Genomic DNA, 18,348 nt, shown 5'->3' with positions numbered 1-18,348 from the left:
CCATAGATAAATGTGGCGACAAATTTCACTCCAACAAGCGGCTGTGGGTCAGAGATACCATTACATCACTATGTATCAAATGTAGAGGTTAATTTGTTCCATTTTTCAGACTGTTTGTAAAAAGACTTGGCTTTCATTTTATCATCAACACATATGCATTGCACAACAGATTTACCTGGTTGCCTGCTGCTTCAAGAATTGTTCCACTACTTTTGTCCTGTTTCTTATTTCCATCACCAGGAATCTGGCCTAACCTTTTGTCCCATAAATCTATTTCCTGACTGTTGGCAAGATTTGTGACAGGGCCACATCCATACATTGAAATACAGGAATTGTCTTCTCCATGTACAGTAAGGTAGTACAAATTGCCTTTTTTTGAAGCTTTCAGGATTATATACCTGCTTTGTTTCGTGATTCTAGCTTCAGCTCTTGTTACAAATACAACAATATCTCTGCAGGAGCTTCTAATGACTTGTTGGGTCCATGTCACATCAAGTTGCTGCACTGCACTGGGGAAAAGGAGGTCTGAAATATTAAGGGATATCTCATGACTTTTGTCTGCTCTATGTATATAGTTCAGTAAGAAAACTTTTGTTGAATGCAATCACATCTATCACTTTCACACTGATTTCATAAACATCACTTGTGAATCCTCTTTGCAATCCACAAGAAAGAGAAAATTTTCAGTACCAGTACCCAAAGTTTCTCACTGTTTCAAAGTCTTCCACCCTGTCTTATATCTTAGGCAGTACTCTGACTTCCTGTCACTGTAGATTGGTGATCTTGGGCTCATAACCTGTGAAACTTCATTAGAAAAATGCTATGGAGCACACACAGAAATGCACAGCATATCACAAATTAAAAAAACATCTTTTTTACATACATGCACAGTGCCTTTTGCAATACTGTACAGCATAATTACAAGACAATAATGGGTATTTCAGAGTTCACAAGAAAGATAGTCATTACTGACAGGAGAGGGAAATGGGGCTTGTTATCCTCACAGCACTCCTCTCCTTGCAATACTCTCTTATATGTGTGGGGGCTTCCTTTCTTCACTTCTCAAACTGTCCTCCTAGACCTGACAAGGAGAGAAAAGCATGTGCACACTACATGCTATTCACCAATTGATTTTTCATGTGTGATTATTGAGCTTTAAGCAGTCCAGAAGCTTGGGAAAGGTATGTGGATGGTACATTCAGATGCTCAACTTGTCCCCACCCGCAACTATTGCTACTCTGGCGTGCAACAATAAAGGTGATGGCATGATGTGTTCTACACAGAGAGGAATGGAGCAAACATTGCAGAGGCACCAGTGTCTCCTCTGTCTCTATCCCACACCACATGTTTCAGTTGTTGCCTACCCTGGTAACTGGGAACACTGGGATAAGTGCCACATTGGGCCTTTGCTTCTGAACAGCAGCAGCAACAGAACCAACAACAACAGTAGCTGCAGTAACAAAACCATCAACAACAGTTGCAGCAACACAACACTGCCTAAGGACAAGACAAGGTACATCGACATAATTAAATATGGATTTTTTATGGCTTCAGACAAAGAAAAGGAAAAAATTGTGAAAAATCAGCAAGAAAATTTGCAGGTAAGTCACAACTACTATGGAAAAAGCAGCGCATTACCATGTAAAGCCAAAACAAAAAAATACTTGCAAAACAGTCAGGATAATGCATCAGAATATTCAGTGCCTCAGAAACAAAGTACTAGATCTAGAAGTAGCTTTAAATAATCTTGCTGATGTCTCTTGTATTTGTTTATCTGAACACTGGTGCATGGCTAGTGAATTAAGTCTCATAAATATAAGCAAGTTTAATTTAGCATCACATTATTGCCGAAGTGTTTTTAAAAATGGTGGGGTATGCATTTACTCTAGAGTAGGACTGCAGTTCAAAGTGAAAACAGAATTGGACCATCTAAATATAGAAAAACATTTTGAATCATGTGCCATAGAGTTAAAAACTGAGGAGAAGAGTGAAAAACTAGTTGTCATTACAATATATAGATCTCCACTGGGTGACAAAAACATATTCTTCAAAAAAATAGAAGCAGCATTAAACACTTTTTATAGTAATGAAGTGAAATTATTTTTATGTGGAGATTTTAATATTAATCTGTTAATTGAAAGTGATGAAAAAAGACCGCTTTTGAGTATACTCAGCAGCTTCCACATGAAACCATTCTTTACAGATGCCACCAGAATAACAGAACTGTCATCTTCTCTTTTAGACAATATTTTCACAAATATGGAGAATGGTATCACTGAGCCACTAAACGTAAACTTAGGTCTTTCGGATCACAATACACTATTAACATACATAAATTACTCTATCCCCAAGGCAGTAAAATATAAGTGGGGATACAAAAGGCACTTCTATAAAGAAAAAGTGAATACTTTCATCCAGTTGTTAGCTAATGAAACCTGGGAAGATGTCTTTGCACAAACAACAACCAAGGAATCTTTCAATGCTTTTTCTAGTACATTCATGTCCCTATTTGAGATGTGTTTCCCAAAAAAGCTCACAAAGATCAATGTCATGCGTAGGAACACAAGCCAGTGGATAACACCTGCTATTAGAGCATCTAGTCAAACTCTAAAACATATCAGTCAACTCAAAAAAGTTAACAAAGATGAACACTTCACAGATTATGTTAATACATACAAGAGAATTTACAGGAAGGTGATCAAAAAAGCCAAGACAATGCACAATGGCAGTGTAATTGCTGGGTCAGCAAACAAATTGAAAGCTATATGGAATGTAGTAAAAAAAAAAATAGGCTCAAGCAAAAATGTTAGAAATCCAGATGACTTTGTTTGAAAAGATGATCAAGGTGTGCTAGTCAGAAATCGTACTTTAGCAAATTACATTAATGACTACTTCATAAATAGTCCAATCAATCTCAGTAAAAATTGTTCTAAGATCAGTAGAACATCAATCCAAGAAGAACAAAGTGTTAAATCATTATAGCTACCTCCCACGAACAAATTGGAAGTTAATCGAATAATAAAAACAATGAAGAATGTCACTCTATTCTGTGCAAGCCTCTTCATCTCCAAGTACCTACTGCAACCTACATCCCTCCAAATCTGCCTGTATTTCTCTTAGTGTCCCTCTACAATTTGTACCCCCATGCTTTCCTCCAGCACTAAACTGGTAATCCCTTGATGTCTCAGGATGTGTCCTACCAACCAATCTCTTTTCTTGTCAAGTTATGTCACAAATGTCCTAATTAGTTACATGATCTACCCATCTAATCTTCAGTATTCTTTGTAGCACCACATTTCAAAAGCTTCTATTCTCCTTTTGTCCAAACTGTCTATTGTCAATGTTCCACTTCCATATTTGGTTACACCTCATGCCTGACATTTAAATCTATATTCAATTTTTAAAAAATTCTGTTCTTCAGAAATGCTTTCCTTGTCATTGCCAGTCTACATTTTATATCGTCCCCAACTCATCAACTACTTTACATGTCTCAATTCCTAATCTAATTCCCTCAGCATCATCTAATTTTATTCAGCTACTTTCCATTATCCATTCTTGCTTAGCCATCTTGCATTTCCTGTCGGTCTTGTTTTTGACATTTGAATTGGCTTTCTTTGGAATTGAAATTATTATATTCATTTATTATTATTATTATTATTATTATTATTATTATTAGTCGTAAAGCTTCCATGTGGAAGACGCTAAGTAAAGCTGGTTCACTTTCCGTTCTTCTTGGTCTTCTGGTTCTTTTTATTTGCCCACCAGTTTTTCATTGTTTGCGAAAATTTAGTTCTTCTTTCTTCGCTCCATTTTGTTCCGGTTCTCGGTGCTTTTGTCTCTGGTTTATTATATAAACCATGTAGATCTTTTATTCTTTGAGTAGTGAATTACACGACTCTTGCTAATCCGACCCTCAGCAGTCTGGCCTCTCAGTAATCCAGCACAAAACCAAAAACACAAGCACAATGAATTATTGTGCACAACAATGTTTAGTTAAACAATGCTTTATACACTGTATTTGAAATTGTAGCTTTCTTTACAGTTTGTAATCATGTCTTCTAAAAGGAAACACGTTATGCTGGACCTCAAGGAGAAATTCAAAATTTTAGATAAGTTAAATCGAGGTTCTTGACAGAAAGCCATTGTTGGCTGCTGAGTTCAGTGTTGGATGAGCAACTATTTATGTCATCAAAAAGAAAGATGTTATTCGATAGTACTCAACACAAATGGATAGTGAGTTGAGAAAATGGAAGATTTTGCGAAAGAGTGAGAATGAAGAACTGGACATATCTGTTTATAGATGGTTCATACAACAACGCAGTAAAGGAGTTCCAGTCAGTGGCCCAATTATAAAGGAAAAAGCAGATGCATTTAACAAACAACTTGGTAGCAGTAACTTGTTTGCAGTGAGTGAAGGTTGGCTATCAAACTGGAAAAAATGACATGGAGGCTTTCGGCAGCTGACAGTCTCCGGGGAAAGTCACTCAGCTAACAATAAGGATGCTGATGAGTTTGTAAGCAAGACATATAAGATAACAGAGGAAGAAGATTGAACTGCTGATGCCTTGTATAATGCTGATGAAACAGGACTCTTTTACAAGATGCTTCCCTCAAAAACATTAGCTGCCAAGAACGAGAAGGAAGCTCGTGGATACAAGCAACAGAAACAGTGCATAACATTAATGGGATGTTGTAATGCAAATGGGAATCATAAACTACTGCTTATGGTGAATGGAAAATCCAAACGTCCACAGTGTTTTCAACACAATGACATAAATACTCTACCAGTGCAGTATTGCACTGAAAAGAAAGCATGAATGGACAGACAAATGTTCTCTTGGTGGTGCTATGAAACATTTGTACCAGCAGTGAGAAAAGAGCTAAAGACAGAAAAGCTTCCACTGAATGCTATCCTTATAACTGACAATGCTCCCAGCCATCCTTCAAATGTTTCTCTGAAGTCCAGTGGTAGACAAGCACTCTTTTTCCCACCCAATGTGACAGCCTTAATTCTAGCCATGCATCAGGGAATGTTGTAATCAATAAAACATCATTATCAACATTCACTTCTCATCTCCTTGCTGAAAAAAGTGAGAACAACTCTATCAAGACTATGCTGAAGGCATGGAAAGCAATTAACATACATGATGTTGTTTTCCAAGCAACCAAAGCATGGGATAAAGTGGAGAGCACTACCATAATGAAGAGGCGGATAAAATCATGGCCCTCCACTGATGCCGAGTTGCATCCAGTAGTGAGCGACAGTGATGAGCCAGTCAATTCGAAATTATTAATTACTTTGTACAATGACATGGTGATGAAGATGTTACTAAGTGGCTGCATGAAGAAAACTGTGATACAGCAAATTTTAACAGATGAAGAAATAATCAAAAGTGTGCAAGAAAGAAATGATGAAACTGATGAAGAAGAAGACACAGGAGGAGAGGGCACGAAGATTTCTCACACTGCTGGTGCTGAAGCTGCCAAGGTCTTCCTGGAGTACATTATGTAACAACCAGATACTTGCAGTACCGATGTAATGCTTGTGAAGCGGTTGCATGATAAAGCATGATACCATTGCATATCATCATTGCAACAGATAAAAATTAGGGACATGTTTCATATTGAGTGATACAACTGTATAATTATGTACAGTATACACTCAAGGGCTAAGTTTTCTTTGAAAATTAAGGTCTTTTGGATTTAATAAAGTATATCTCCTATGTTTTAAAATTGTATCCATTGTATCCTTCAGCTTCATAAAGTACAGGACACTACATCCCCTATGTTTTCAAAATAAAACTAAATAAATGAATAAAATAAATTTCAGACAGTCAGTAATCCATAACTTCACTAATCCAGCACCCATATGTACCAGGAATGGCCAGATTAGTCAGGGTCTAGTGTATCTGTGTCACCTCTTTCTCTGTTGTCCAAAAAATTACCACTGAGTGTGGTGGTTCCTACTTGCAGTGTAGAACATATAAGCAAATGAGTCTGGAAATTTCTCTTGCAATTTCTTAGCAGTGTTACTGAAGTATTCATTCATGAAGTTTGCTGGTTCCTTTACATTGCTGATTTGAATATCTTTGCTTTAAATCTGTGTTTACAGATGATTTTGTCAAACTTTTGCTGTCTCCTGTTTGATTATAGATTATGTTTCAGATTGCTTTGCTTTTGTTATCTTCCTTCAGTAATGTTTTACTGTTTGTATCGTTTTTGGAGCTAGCAGTACCTTTCTATAAGTTCTCTTGTAATTTTTGTAAAATTCTGAAAAATCTGGGTCAGTCTGGCTATTTTTTATGGTTATGGGATATCTTAGAGTTTCAGAGGATTTTTTGATACATTTGGTGCCATACCATTTTTTTAAAAAATCTCCAATGGAATGCAGTATCTTGGGAAATGCTTCCTCAAATTTTAGGTTAAGTATTGTCATGAATTTATTAAACATTTTGTTTACATTTGTTTCTGCATGCACTTCCTCTCACCCTTCATGTTGTAACTAGGATGGGAACTGATATAGGTTTGATTTTGAAAAGAACCTTTTGTTTGTACTTGATTTAGCAGACTTCTCTACATAAATATTTGCTTTTAATATCTGACAGAGATGATCTGATTGGCTTAGAATTTTAACAAGCAGCTGTCAGTGCTTTCTTTTTATGTCTGTTGCTGTATGGTGTATTACTGAGGAAGATTGTTTGGTCACTCTAGTTGGATAGTTTATAAGTGATGTTATGCCATCTGCAAAGAGTATTCCATTATATACTACTAACGTCATCTGGTTACATTATGTTGATATTTAAATCCCTGCATATTAGAATGTTCATTTATGGACTAGATACCTTGTCTAAGCTCTGACTGAGTTTTGAGAAAGTCCATATTACATCTGGGGGATCAATACAAGCAAAATAGAATAATTTTTTTACATGCTTTTTTCTTTTTTTCTGCTGCTGAGAATTTGAAATGTTTATCCTCACTTAATTCTATAAAGTCTTTTGTAATTTTAAATGTAATACCTCTTCTCACATAGACACATGAACTACCACCTTTAATGAATATCGTGCTATAGGAACAGTCCGAGTCATATGATGTTAATGCAGGAAATACTATTACATTTTCCTCACACCAATGTTCAGGGATACATAGAATGGCACTGTCCAGTGTTCACAATTCTAATTCTAGTTGTTAAACTTTATTCCTTAAGGATTTTATATTTTGATGAAATACAGCATTTGTATCCTCAAAAGGAACTCCAAAGCTACAGATTGTGTTTATATATGAATAGTATGTAGCTAAAAGGCATTGGCTGTTGTGGCATTTATGACAGGACTCTAAGAACATAACATGCTGACAACATTCTTTTTGCAAGTATCTTTATGCATTCACTTCATTTCAAATGAAAATTGGTATCCATTCCTAGAAATTTTGTGTTCTTTATGCAATTTATATAATATCAATGTGTAATTTAACAGTGTCATTTTTTCTCTTCCAACTGAAATTGATGGAATTTGTTTTCTTTATACTCATCATTTTCACTTTACTGCATATTGATCAATAATCTGATACACATGTGAGGACATGTTACTGTGAGGGGTAAAAAATCATCTTTGTACATTTTCTGATTTTGCCCTTGTGGAGGTAGTCTGTGAATGCTACAATACAAGAATCCAAAGAATCATTCACCATGATTTTATAATCCTTAGTGTCTGGAGAGTAAGGATTAACCAGTTCCTCAACCCTTATAACTGCAGTCTGGTTTCTGTACAAGTTGTAGATAATCCTTTGCTTGCTGGATTTTGTCTCCTCTATCTTCAGAATTTCAAAGAATCTATTCCAGTCAACAAAATCAAATGTAAATTGCTTCCTCTAAACGTACAAATGCTGTAAACATAACTCAGTCTTTCTTTGATCCATGATGTATGAGCATTAATAGGGTCAGTATTGTCTTGTGTTTTCCCACATTCTTCCAGAACCCAAAGTTATCTTCCCTAAATTGGCTTCTACTAGTCTTTCCATTTTTCTGTAAATAATTTGTTCCAAGTTTTGCAGCTATGATTTTTTTTAAATATATGGTTTGATAATATTCACATCTTGAAATCTGGTAGTATTTCACCTGTCTCGTATATCTTGCATGCAGAATGGAACATTTCTGGGAGCATGGTAGTCTATGATTCTGAGGGAATGTCATCGAATCCACATGCCTTGTTTGGCATGTGTCATTCAGTGCATGGACAAATTCTTCATACAGTATCATACAACCCATCACATTGTAGTCTGCTTGATCTTGTCTTCAACTTTCTTTCCTTCACATAGTCCTTCAGTACATTGCTTCATCTTTTCAGCATTCCTTTCTCTGCTTAATACTGGACTGATGTTCATGCAGATGCTTATCTTTTTTCAAATGATTTCCTTAATTTTACAATACACAATACCTATCTCTCTTCTACAACTTTGCATTTTGCCTCTAGCCATTCCTGCATTACAACTTGAATCCTCTGTCAGTCTAGTTTTTAGACCTTTGTAGTCCTTTTGTTGTTTTATTTGTTACATTTTTAAATTTTCTTCTTTCATCAGTTAACTCTAATGCCTTATATGCTATCCAAGGTGGTCTGCCTATTTTCCTTGTTGTTCATCTGCTGCTTTCACTAACCAGGTGTTGGCAGTTAATAAACTGGGAGGAAAGCTTTAGCAGACAGTTTCCTCTTTCATTTCTTTCACTCAGTCCATGTTCTTGTTCTGCTTTTCTGCTTTGCCTCCTGTTCCTTTTCCTACTATTGAATTCCAGTTTCCTGTCCAAATCAAATAATTGTCTCCCTTGAAACATTGAAGAATTTCTCTCATATCATGTATTTTGCAATTTCTTACTTATCTGTGGAACCAGGAGGCACACACAATTGTATTACTGTCTTAGTGTCCATCTTGGCTCTGATAATGTACTCATTAGGCTTTTCACATCAGGGTGTGACTAAAATCATGAGAGACCTGGAGTAAGTCCTGAAAGCTGAACTGCCTCCCTCTTTCACAACTCATCACAATGTTGTTCATACCTTCTTCCTCACCATGACTCCTCCTGTCCCCAACATTCTAACATTATTCCACCCTACACACACACACACACACACACACACACACACACACACAGAGAGAGAGAGAGAGAGAGAGAGAGAGAGAAAATAATTTTACAATCTAATAATATTTACTTGTGGATTGTGGATTTAATTCTTTTAGTTATTATAGTCCCCTTCAATGAATTCTTCAAAATAGGCAAAGTCAGTGGCTGGCAAAAGACTATGCTGTGTGCAAGGTGCACCAGTTATGCATAATTTGTCGAAACTAGTGAGAAAGAAAATCATCACCAAAGTGAGGTTCTGGTGCTTCTGATAAACTGCTAATATTCCATGCCAAGACTTGATAACAAGAATGTAAATCCAAGCTGTGCTCAGCTGTTAATTAGAACATGTGAAGTGAATATAAGTTCTGTCATATACGTCGAGTGAGACATTTATTCCTCCTGAATCATATTTAAATTAGTTAAAATTGACAAGATGGTGTATGCAAGCCAGAGTGAATTTCACATCTGTAACTATGTGAGTATTTTACAGAGCTTGTCACTAACCTTATTTTTATTCATTATAATCCAGTATCAACCAAAAATGTTGATTACATGAACATTTCCACAGAGCAGAACAGATTACTACCACATGAACACTAATAACTCTGTTTGATGAAAACATGAATAAAAACATGTAATACTATTACACACAAGCACAAAAAAGTGCCATCATCCTCCCACTTGTGCCAGTAAATCAAATAAATAAAAAAAACTTTTTCACAAAGTACACTCTGCTTGAGTTTTAATACTCTAGTGAAACAAAATATTATCTTACCGATAGTTTCTCTGCTATATCAGTACTTGAAACAGCTGTTAATTCTTGCTGCACACTACCTGAAGTAAGAGAGATTTTTTAAGTAACTGCAGAAGCAAATAGTTTGTTTTAGGAAATTTATATTTGGCAAGTTTCACATTTACAATAAAACTGTTAATGAAAACTATGGACTTGGTTACCTAATATTGTGTATTTCTTAAATGATTTTTCCTTGATTGGCCTTACAGTATAACAAAATTGTTCTTATTTTAGAAAAATCAATATTTCATGTTTTTTAATTTTCTATTGAAAGTGTGAGGAAGCGGGACACTAAAGAGATATATGGGAATGGAATTAAAATTCAGGGAGAAGAAATAAAAACTGAGGCTTGCTGACAACATCATAATTCTGTCAGAGATGACAAATACCATGGGCAATCAGCTGAATGGAATGGATACTGTATTGAAAACAGAGCGTAAAATGTATATCATCAAAAATAATACATGCAATCGAATTATTTGCAATTATGCTGAGGGAATTAATGCACTTAAGCAATAGCAAGAAAAGCAATTCTGACAGAGAGAACTTTTTAACACCAAACATAAATTCAAGTATTTCTGCAGATATATTTCTGGAGTATAGCCTTGTACAGAAGTGAAACATGGATAACAAACAGTTCAGAAAAGAAAAAAAATCATAGTATTTGAAATTTAATGTTACAGAAGAATGCTGAAAACTAGATAGACATATCAGATAACTAATCTATTGAATTTAACTGAAGAGTAAAGAAATTTATGGCACAACTTCACTAGTGAAAGGGCTTGTTTTATGGAAATATAAGAGACATAATCGAATTGTCAGTTTGGTAATGGAAAGACATGAGAGAGGTCAAAATTTTAGATACAAACAATGGCTTGACTACAGAAAACTAGTCCAAAGGAACGTATGCTGCAGTAGTTATGTAGAGATGAAGAGACTTGCACAGAATAGAGTAGGGTGTAACACTGCAGCAAACCAGTCTTCAGACTGGACACCACAACCACAATGACAACAGTACTGCCAAACCAGATAAATATTCCATACTCATTGTGACATGAAAATGGTTCTTTGTATGTTTAGCATGGAAAAGATTGCTCAGTTTTTGTAACTGTCACAGGGACTGTAAGGTACATGAGGCCTGTTGTGCATACATCAGTGTAGCTCAATACCAGTTAACTGTATTTTACTAATAAAAACTCTACTCAGTCTTTTGCAGCAGACAGTTTTGAAATTTTTACTTTTATAGTAGTTCTTATTAACATCAGCTTGGTGAAAACAGAGTAGTAGTATCCTCAGTAAGTGTCACTGCATTCTTTAATGCTTCAGTTGCAGGTTCACCATTATAGGTAGTAGATATAAATAAAGGTTATATTGCTCTTTATGGTTCTACAGTTTCATTCATTCATTGAAAGTGTGTTTAATATATGAATTAATTGTTCCAATAATTGGGTATAAAAGAGTAATTCTAAGTCTGTCTCCTCTCACCCTTACAAGACTTGTTGAAGTACTTCTTTAATATTTTATTTATTTCTTAGAAATCTACATTCAATGCCCAGTCTTTCACAGATATTGATAGCTTCATCAATAATTTTATTGGATGATTCATTAATGCTAGCTGTTACTTGCAGTACTATTCCTAATAGGCTATATTCAGCTGTAATGTCCATAATCTCGGATCTCATGGCCTCAGATGTTGTATTGATTTTGTTGAAGTGCTTTGCAATGAATCACAAAAAGGGTAATTGTGAGCTGTTACAGTATTCATCAAACAGCTCTGCTTTCAGACTCTGGCAGCCATTCAGTGCCACCTTTGGCATGTTGTTCATATCATCCTCTGCCAGTGTCATTAAACTGTATAGTACAGCTGCATGTTGCCAGGAAAAATAACTGCACTCAGTTGTGGTATGGAAGGTCATGGGATCATCATACCACCCTCCCAACCACTGTCATCTTCTCGTAACTTGTAACCATTTTTTCTCACTCAAATCACTCCTCAGTAGGTGTCACCAGGCTCAGTGCATCCTGTCCTAGTCTTCCAACCAAGGAATAATCCCTAGTAGTCCAGGAAACTGAAACTGGTCAGAAGCACTGAGCACTTAGACACAGCCGTGGAGTGTCGTTGCATTACATTTCCTATAATTATGTCTGTCAGAGACTTACAAATTCCAACAAATCTTTCTATTACTGCATAGTTGGTATTGTACTTTACAGCCCATTGTGATGGGTTTAATGGTTTTAATGTTATCTTGAAGCTAGTCACAGAACAAGTTTTTAAATTCTACCATCACAGCATGCAGTAAGCAGAGAAACTGTAGCTCTCATCTGTTTCAAAATATTTTCTTTATTCACTTTTGCAATATCTTTAAGAATTAATTTTAAATTGTAACTTGCACAATGGTTGAAATACACATGAGGTTCTAGTATTTGTACACTCCTGGAAATTGAAATAAGAACACCGTGAATTCATTGTCCCAGGAAGGGGAAACTTTATTGACACATTCCTGGGGTCAGATACATCACATGATCACACTGACAGAACCACAGGCACATAGACACAGGCAACAGAGCATGCACAATGTCGGCACTAGTACAGTGTATATCCACCTTTCGCAGCAATGCAGGCTGCTATTCTCCCATGGAGACGATCGTAGAGATGCTGGATGTAGTCCTGTGGAACGGCTTGCCATGCCATTTCCACCTGGCGCATCAGTTGGACCAGTGTTCGTGAAGGACGTGCAGACCACGTGAGATGATGCTTCATCTAGTCCCAAACATGCTCAATGGGGGACAGATCCGGAGATCTTGCTGGCCAGGGTAGTTGACTAACACCTTCTAGAGCACGTTGGGTGGCACGGGATACATGCGGACGTGCATTGTCCTGTTGGAACAGCAAGTTCCCTTGCCGGTCTAGGAATGGTAGAACGATGGGTTCGATGACGGTTTGGATGTACCATGCACTATTCAGTGTGCCCTCGACGATCACCAGAGGTGTACGGCCAGTGTAGGAGATCGCTCCCCACACTATGATGCCAGGTGTTCGCCCTGTGTGCCACAGACGTATGCAGTCCTGATTGTGGCGCTCACCTGCACGGTGCCAAGCACACATACAACCATCATTGGCACCAAGGCAGAAGCGACTCTCATCGCTGAAGACGACACGTCTCCATTCGTCCCTCCATTCACGCCTGTCGTGACACCACTGGAGGCGGGCTGCACGATGTTGGGGCGTGAGCGGAAGACGGCCTAACGATGTGTGGGACCGTAGCCCAGCTTCATGGAGATGGTTGCGAATGGTCCTCCCGATATCCCAGGAGCAACAGCGTCCCTAATTTGCTGGGAAGTGGCGGTGCGGTCCCCTACAGCACTGCGTAGGATTCTACGGTCTTGGCGTGCATCCGTGCGTCGCTGCGGTCCAGTCCCAGGTTGACGGGCATGTGCACCTTCCACCGACCACTGACGACAACATCGATGTACTGTGGAGACCTCACGCCCCACGTGTTGAGCAATTCGGCGGTACGTCCACCCGGCCTCCCGCATGCCCACTATACGCCCTCGCTCAAAGTCCGTCAACTGCACATACGGTTCACGTCCATGCTGTCATGGCATGCTATCAGTGTTAAAGACTGCGATGGAGCTCTGTATGCCACGACAAACTGGCTGACACTGACGGCGGCGGTGCACAAATGCTGCGCAGCTAGCACCATTCGACGGCCAACACCGCGGTTCCTGGTGTGTCCGCTGTGCCGTGCGTGTGATCATTGCTTGTACAGCCCTCTCACAGTGTCCGGAGCAAGTACGGTGGGTCTGACACACCGGTGTCAATGTGTTCTTTTTTCCATTTCCAAGAGTGTATTTTATGTTGACAACATCCTCATGAGTAGCTTTGAACAAAGTTGCAAATGGAGGGCTATTTCTTTCTCCAAAATATTGTGCCCAGGAGGATGTTATTATCATTAAATAGTACACTACAGCTGCAGCTTGTCAGGAAAAATAATTGCTTTAGTTTACCCTTAGTTTCAGCCACCCACAGTACCAACATATCAGTGCCATGTTGAATGGTGTTACAAAGCCAGGTCAGTCAGTATCCATATTATTGCTCCTGTAACTATTGTTCCCCATCTTCAGGAACCACATATTAGTCTGTTCACTCTACTAATATACCCTTTGATATAGTTGCACCTATAGTATAGCTATATTTTTAGTGCAGGGACACAAGCTATCTCATGGTGGCAAGGTCATGATTTGTTGGGGGCATCTGAAACTATTCAGCAACATAAAATATATGAGAATATAATGTGATAATGAACTCACAGAAAAGTTACACAAGGACAGAAACCAAAGGAAAAAAAGGATTGCGAGAAATTGTGGATATCAGGTATACTTATTCTACTGTTATATTTTTATTCCTTTTCCCAATCTCAAAAAGTAAGTTACAAGTGCACGACAATCATTCCCACTAGAAGGAGGCAGCATTTAATGTACTCCAAAATTCATTTCAGAAAATTCTTACTACAAGCTACAGATGCTTTGTTGAGGAAGCCATTGGTATGAGTGCTGATGGCAGGTATTATGAACTGCAGCTACTCTAAGCTGTAGTTACTGGCCAATGGAAATTATTTTAGTTGATGTGCAGACTTGGATACTTCTAGCCTTGCTAATGTCTTACACTCACTAGGAATGGATGCTGCACCTGTCACATTCATCTTTTGGGATGCAGGTAGTGTGTTTTTCGCACCAAACTGATACCTTTTTTTTTCTACATTGTTTCCAAAGTTCTTTGAATATTTGTCATAACATTCCAAAAGCTTTTATATCTCTATGCCATAAAAGAAATCGGACCTTACTTTCCAAATAACCCTCATATAAGCAGAGTAATATTAAAAATATTAAAAATATGGGTAGATCACATAACTAGGGAGGAAGTATTGAATAGGATTGGGGAGAAGAGAAGTTTATGGCACAACTTGATTAGAAGAAGGGATCGGTTGGTAGGACATGTTCTAAGCCATCAAGGGATCACAAATTTAGCGTTGGAGGGCAGCATGGAGGGTAAAAATCGTAGAGGGAGACCATGAGATGAATACACTAAGCAGATTCAGAAGGATGTAGGTTGCAGTAGGTACTGGGAGATGAAGAAGCTTGCACAGGATAGAGTAGCATGGAGAGCTGCATCAAACCAGTCTCAGGACTGAAGACCCCAACAACAACAACAATATTAAAGCCTCTCCATTGTCATAATGTACCATATATTGAAAATGGAAATTTCTAAATTAAAATGTTTCAATTATACTGTTACTTATAACCTGAAAAATAGTATCAGTGAAAGTAGTATTGCTATCTCTATTGTGTTCTTGAATAGAGACATTTCATATGCTTTCTAAGTGTAAATAGGTGTTAATATTAAATAATTTTTGTATTTTGATGCAGAATACAGTTGTCCTTCTAAATATTTGGTCACTGCACATGGATAAAGACCATTGGGGTGATCCTGAAGTATATCGACCAGAGCGTTTCATTACTGAAACTGGGCAGTTTAGAGAGGATGATGCATTCTTACCATTTGGTCTTGGTGAGTTACTGATAATGCAGAGGGTAATAGCAATCTAACTTGTGGTTCATATCTCACAGCTAAAATTTGTCTTTCAGGTCGACGTCGGTGCTTGGGAGAGCATTTGGCAAAATGCTGTTTATTCCAAATGTTTGCTGGAATCTTACAAAAATTTCAACTTGTTCCTGCAGATGGTACTGACCTAAAGTATGCTACTTTGGAAGGCCTTAACCTTGCTCCAAAACCATATGATATTATTTTCAAATCTCGATAACATTGCAACAACACAAAAATATAATTATTTTCAGTACCAGTATTATGACAGCAATTAAAACCTAATAGATCAATATGTATTACTGAATGGAAATTAACTGAAATTTCATTTACTTATTTCCATACTGCCATTTCATCACTTCTTTGAATTAGTGAGAGAATAGAAAAGTATCCAAATAGAGATGAGGTTTGTAAAAATGCAACTACATATGAACAAAAAGAGGAGTATTTTCATATTTCTGGTTATCAATATGTGAACTATAGCTCTCAACTAATGATTAATTTCTAATGTAGTTTTCTAATGCATTTCAGTAATGTACCTTACAGTTTGATTCTACATAACCTACTAAGTAACTACACCAATTTATTTATAGTAATCTCAGTAGCAACTGATTACTGCATAATTCTGTTAAGGAAATGTTTATGCTGTGATGCCTGAAATTATTCTTTGTGATTGTATCTGTTCATTACAGGTTAATACACAGTGTGCATTAAAAAAAAAAAATATTAGCAGTTGGAACACTTCATGTCCTGCTAACTGAAACTCATTTCTAACGAACAACGAGACATACTCATTTACAAGGACATCATGTGATGTATATGACAATGTTTACACAACACATGACTGAAAGCTGTTCTGTTTGAACATGCAATGTTAACTAAGGTGTAACAAAAAATTTTCTCAGAACAGTCACTTCTTTTCCTTCAAGGTTTTTGTGGTTTATCAAAAAGATCATTTTCTGGGAATGCGCTCAGTAAGTGAACAGTACACTTGGCAATAGATTTCTATGGCATTGTTGCTATCAGTAATCCCTCAAAGTTTGTCATTTGCAGTGATGGCTAAAATGTTGAATCATTTTACTGTGTAGTGAGTGTTACACCACAAAGACTTTCATGGAACCAGAATAATTCAGTTATCAACATGTTCAATATTCCATCATTTTTCAGGAGGTTATCCATGATATCACTAACTCTTGTACCAATATTTTGGCAGACAACCTTTCACCTGTTCTCAAAGTGAGTTGCCCACAAGATTATTAAAATATGAGTTTAAAGTGCCTTAAAAATCTTGCAGGCAACTCATCTGGAGAATGACTGAAAGACTGTCAGCCAATATATTGATACAAAAAAATGACATAATATTTTATCTACTAGGAAAATTTGAAGAAACATACATTTGATATTACTTTCCCTGTAGCATTTGACGCTAACTGAGTTTTGTGGGGCTGCTACACAGGTGAACAATTTTCCTTACTTGGGTATTTTTCAGCCAGTTCATTTTAAAAGGTAGTTTCCCCATATTCCACAATGGATATGAAGAATGCCAATTACAGTCCTAGGTTACATAATATATAATAATTTCATCTTGTATCATATAATTTTGTTATGAACCATCAAAGCATTTGATTGCTATGACTGGGTACAATCCACTCACAATATCGATATTAGAGGACCCAACATCTTAACATTCATAGCATAATTCAATTAAAAAATTCATACATGGATTATTATTATGTTTTCTTGAGGTTGAAATAATTGCACACAAAGTTATTGTAAACATATTTTTAGCTGGGATGTAGGTATAGCAACAACTGATATTATGTGTGAAATCATTACTGCAAATTTTAACCATTTGTGGTTGTTTGACACAAACTAAAACTTGCACAAATTTACACATGTCTATGGACACAGTATAACACGCTACATTCTAGTTAAGGAATGGAGAAATTTTTGCACTTTCTCACTAACTAAAATGTTGTTTTCATTGGTTAAACTGAAATTTGTGTCAGGAAGTTTATCTGGCTCTAGAAACAATTACCAAAAGCATTATGCTTAAATTCGCCAGACAACTACTTTGACATAGACTTCAGTTTACATTATAATATTAGATATCAAGAGAATGAACTGAGTTTTATGTATCAGACATTTTTGAAGTAATATTAATCATAATTCTAATTCTTGCTATGATCTAAAGAATGGAGGTTGTGATTCACAAATATTGTGTCTTGTAAATTATCAATGTTACAAGTTACAAATTATATTTTTCTAATAAAATTATTAATTGTGGAAACTGCTTTTCTCCATGTTTGATATTTATTTTCATAAGTATGGAGAACTTAATCTGAATATGCAACAACCCTTCACTAAATCATTTTCTTCTGTCAAAATCTACAGCTCATTGTTTCAATGTAATGTTGAATGTATTAAGTCACTAATATATAAGTAATTTTACTGTCAATGAAAATCTTCAGTATATGTTTTCAGTGCACAATGTATAATATGATATTTTGTACTGAAATTTTAGAAGATACTTACTAGATAAAACGGTAATTATTTTATACCTGAATATGGTGTTTACTTTAATTGAAGACATTTAAATACCTCAAAAACATTTCAGATCAAAAAAGTTATAATTCCAATTTCTTTGCCTCAGGGGAGGGGGGTGGGGACATCCAATAATAACACATTTGACCTGCCACCACACCCTGTTAGTGGGTCACAGAGGGACAGCTTTGAAATCTTCAATGGGAATGCTCATTTTTAATCAGAGGAATAGAAATGGGTACAAAATCATAATTTACGACATGCTACTCAATGACCTTTTAACATTCAGTGTCCTGT

The 18,348-nt window shown here is 36.7% G+C and overlaps 1 protein-coding gene across 1 annotated transcript in view; it reads left to right on the top strand.

Moving 5' to 3' along the window:
* LOC126267531 (methyl farnesoate epoxidase-like) overlaps window positions 1-18,099 on the top strand; it is a 188,890-nt gene extending 170,791 nt beyond the window's left edge. Inside the window, exons 8-9 of the mRNA XM_049972832.1 lie at window positions 15,333-15,474; window positions 15,552-18,099. Of these exons, the coding sequence (XP_049828789.1) occupies window positions 15,333-15,474; window positions 15,552-15,727 (318 nt within the window). The 3' untranslated portion in view covers window positions 15,728-18,099. The remainder of the gene's footprint in view (window positions 1-15,332; window positions 15,475-15,551) is intronic.
* Window positions 18,100-18,348: the final 249 nt, after the last annotated feature.

Source organism: Schistocerca gregaria, chromosome 4 (assembly GCF_023897955.1).
Source record: "Schistocerca gregaria isolate iqSchGreg1 chromosome 4, iqSchGreg1.2, whole genome shotgun sequence".
NCBI lineage: Eukaryota > Metazoa > Arthropoda > Insecta > Orthoptera > Acrididae > Schistocerca > Schistocerca gregaria.
This window is presented reverse-complemented; position numbering and strand designations above follow the sequence as displayed.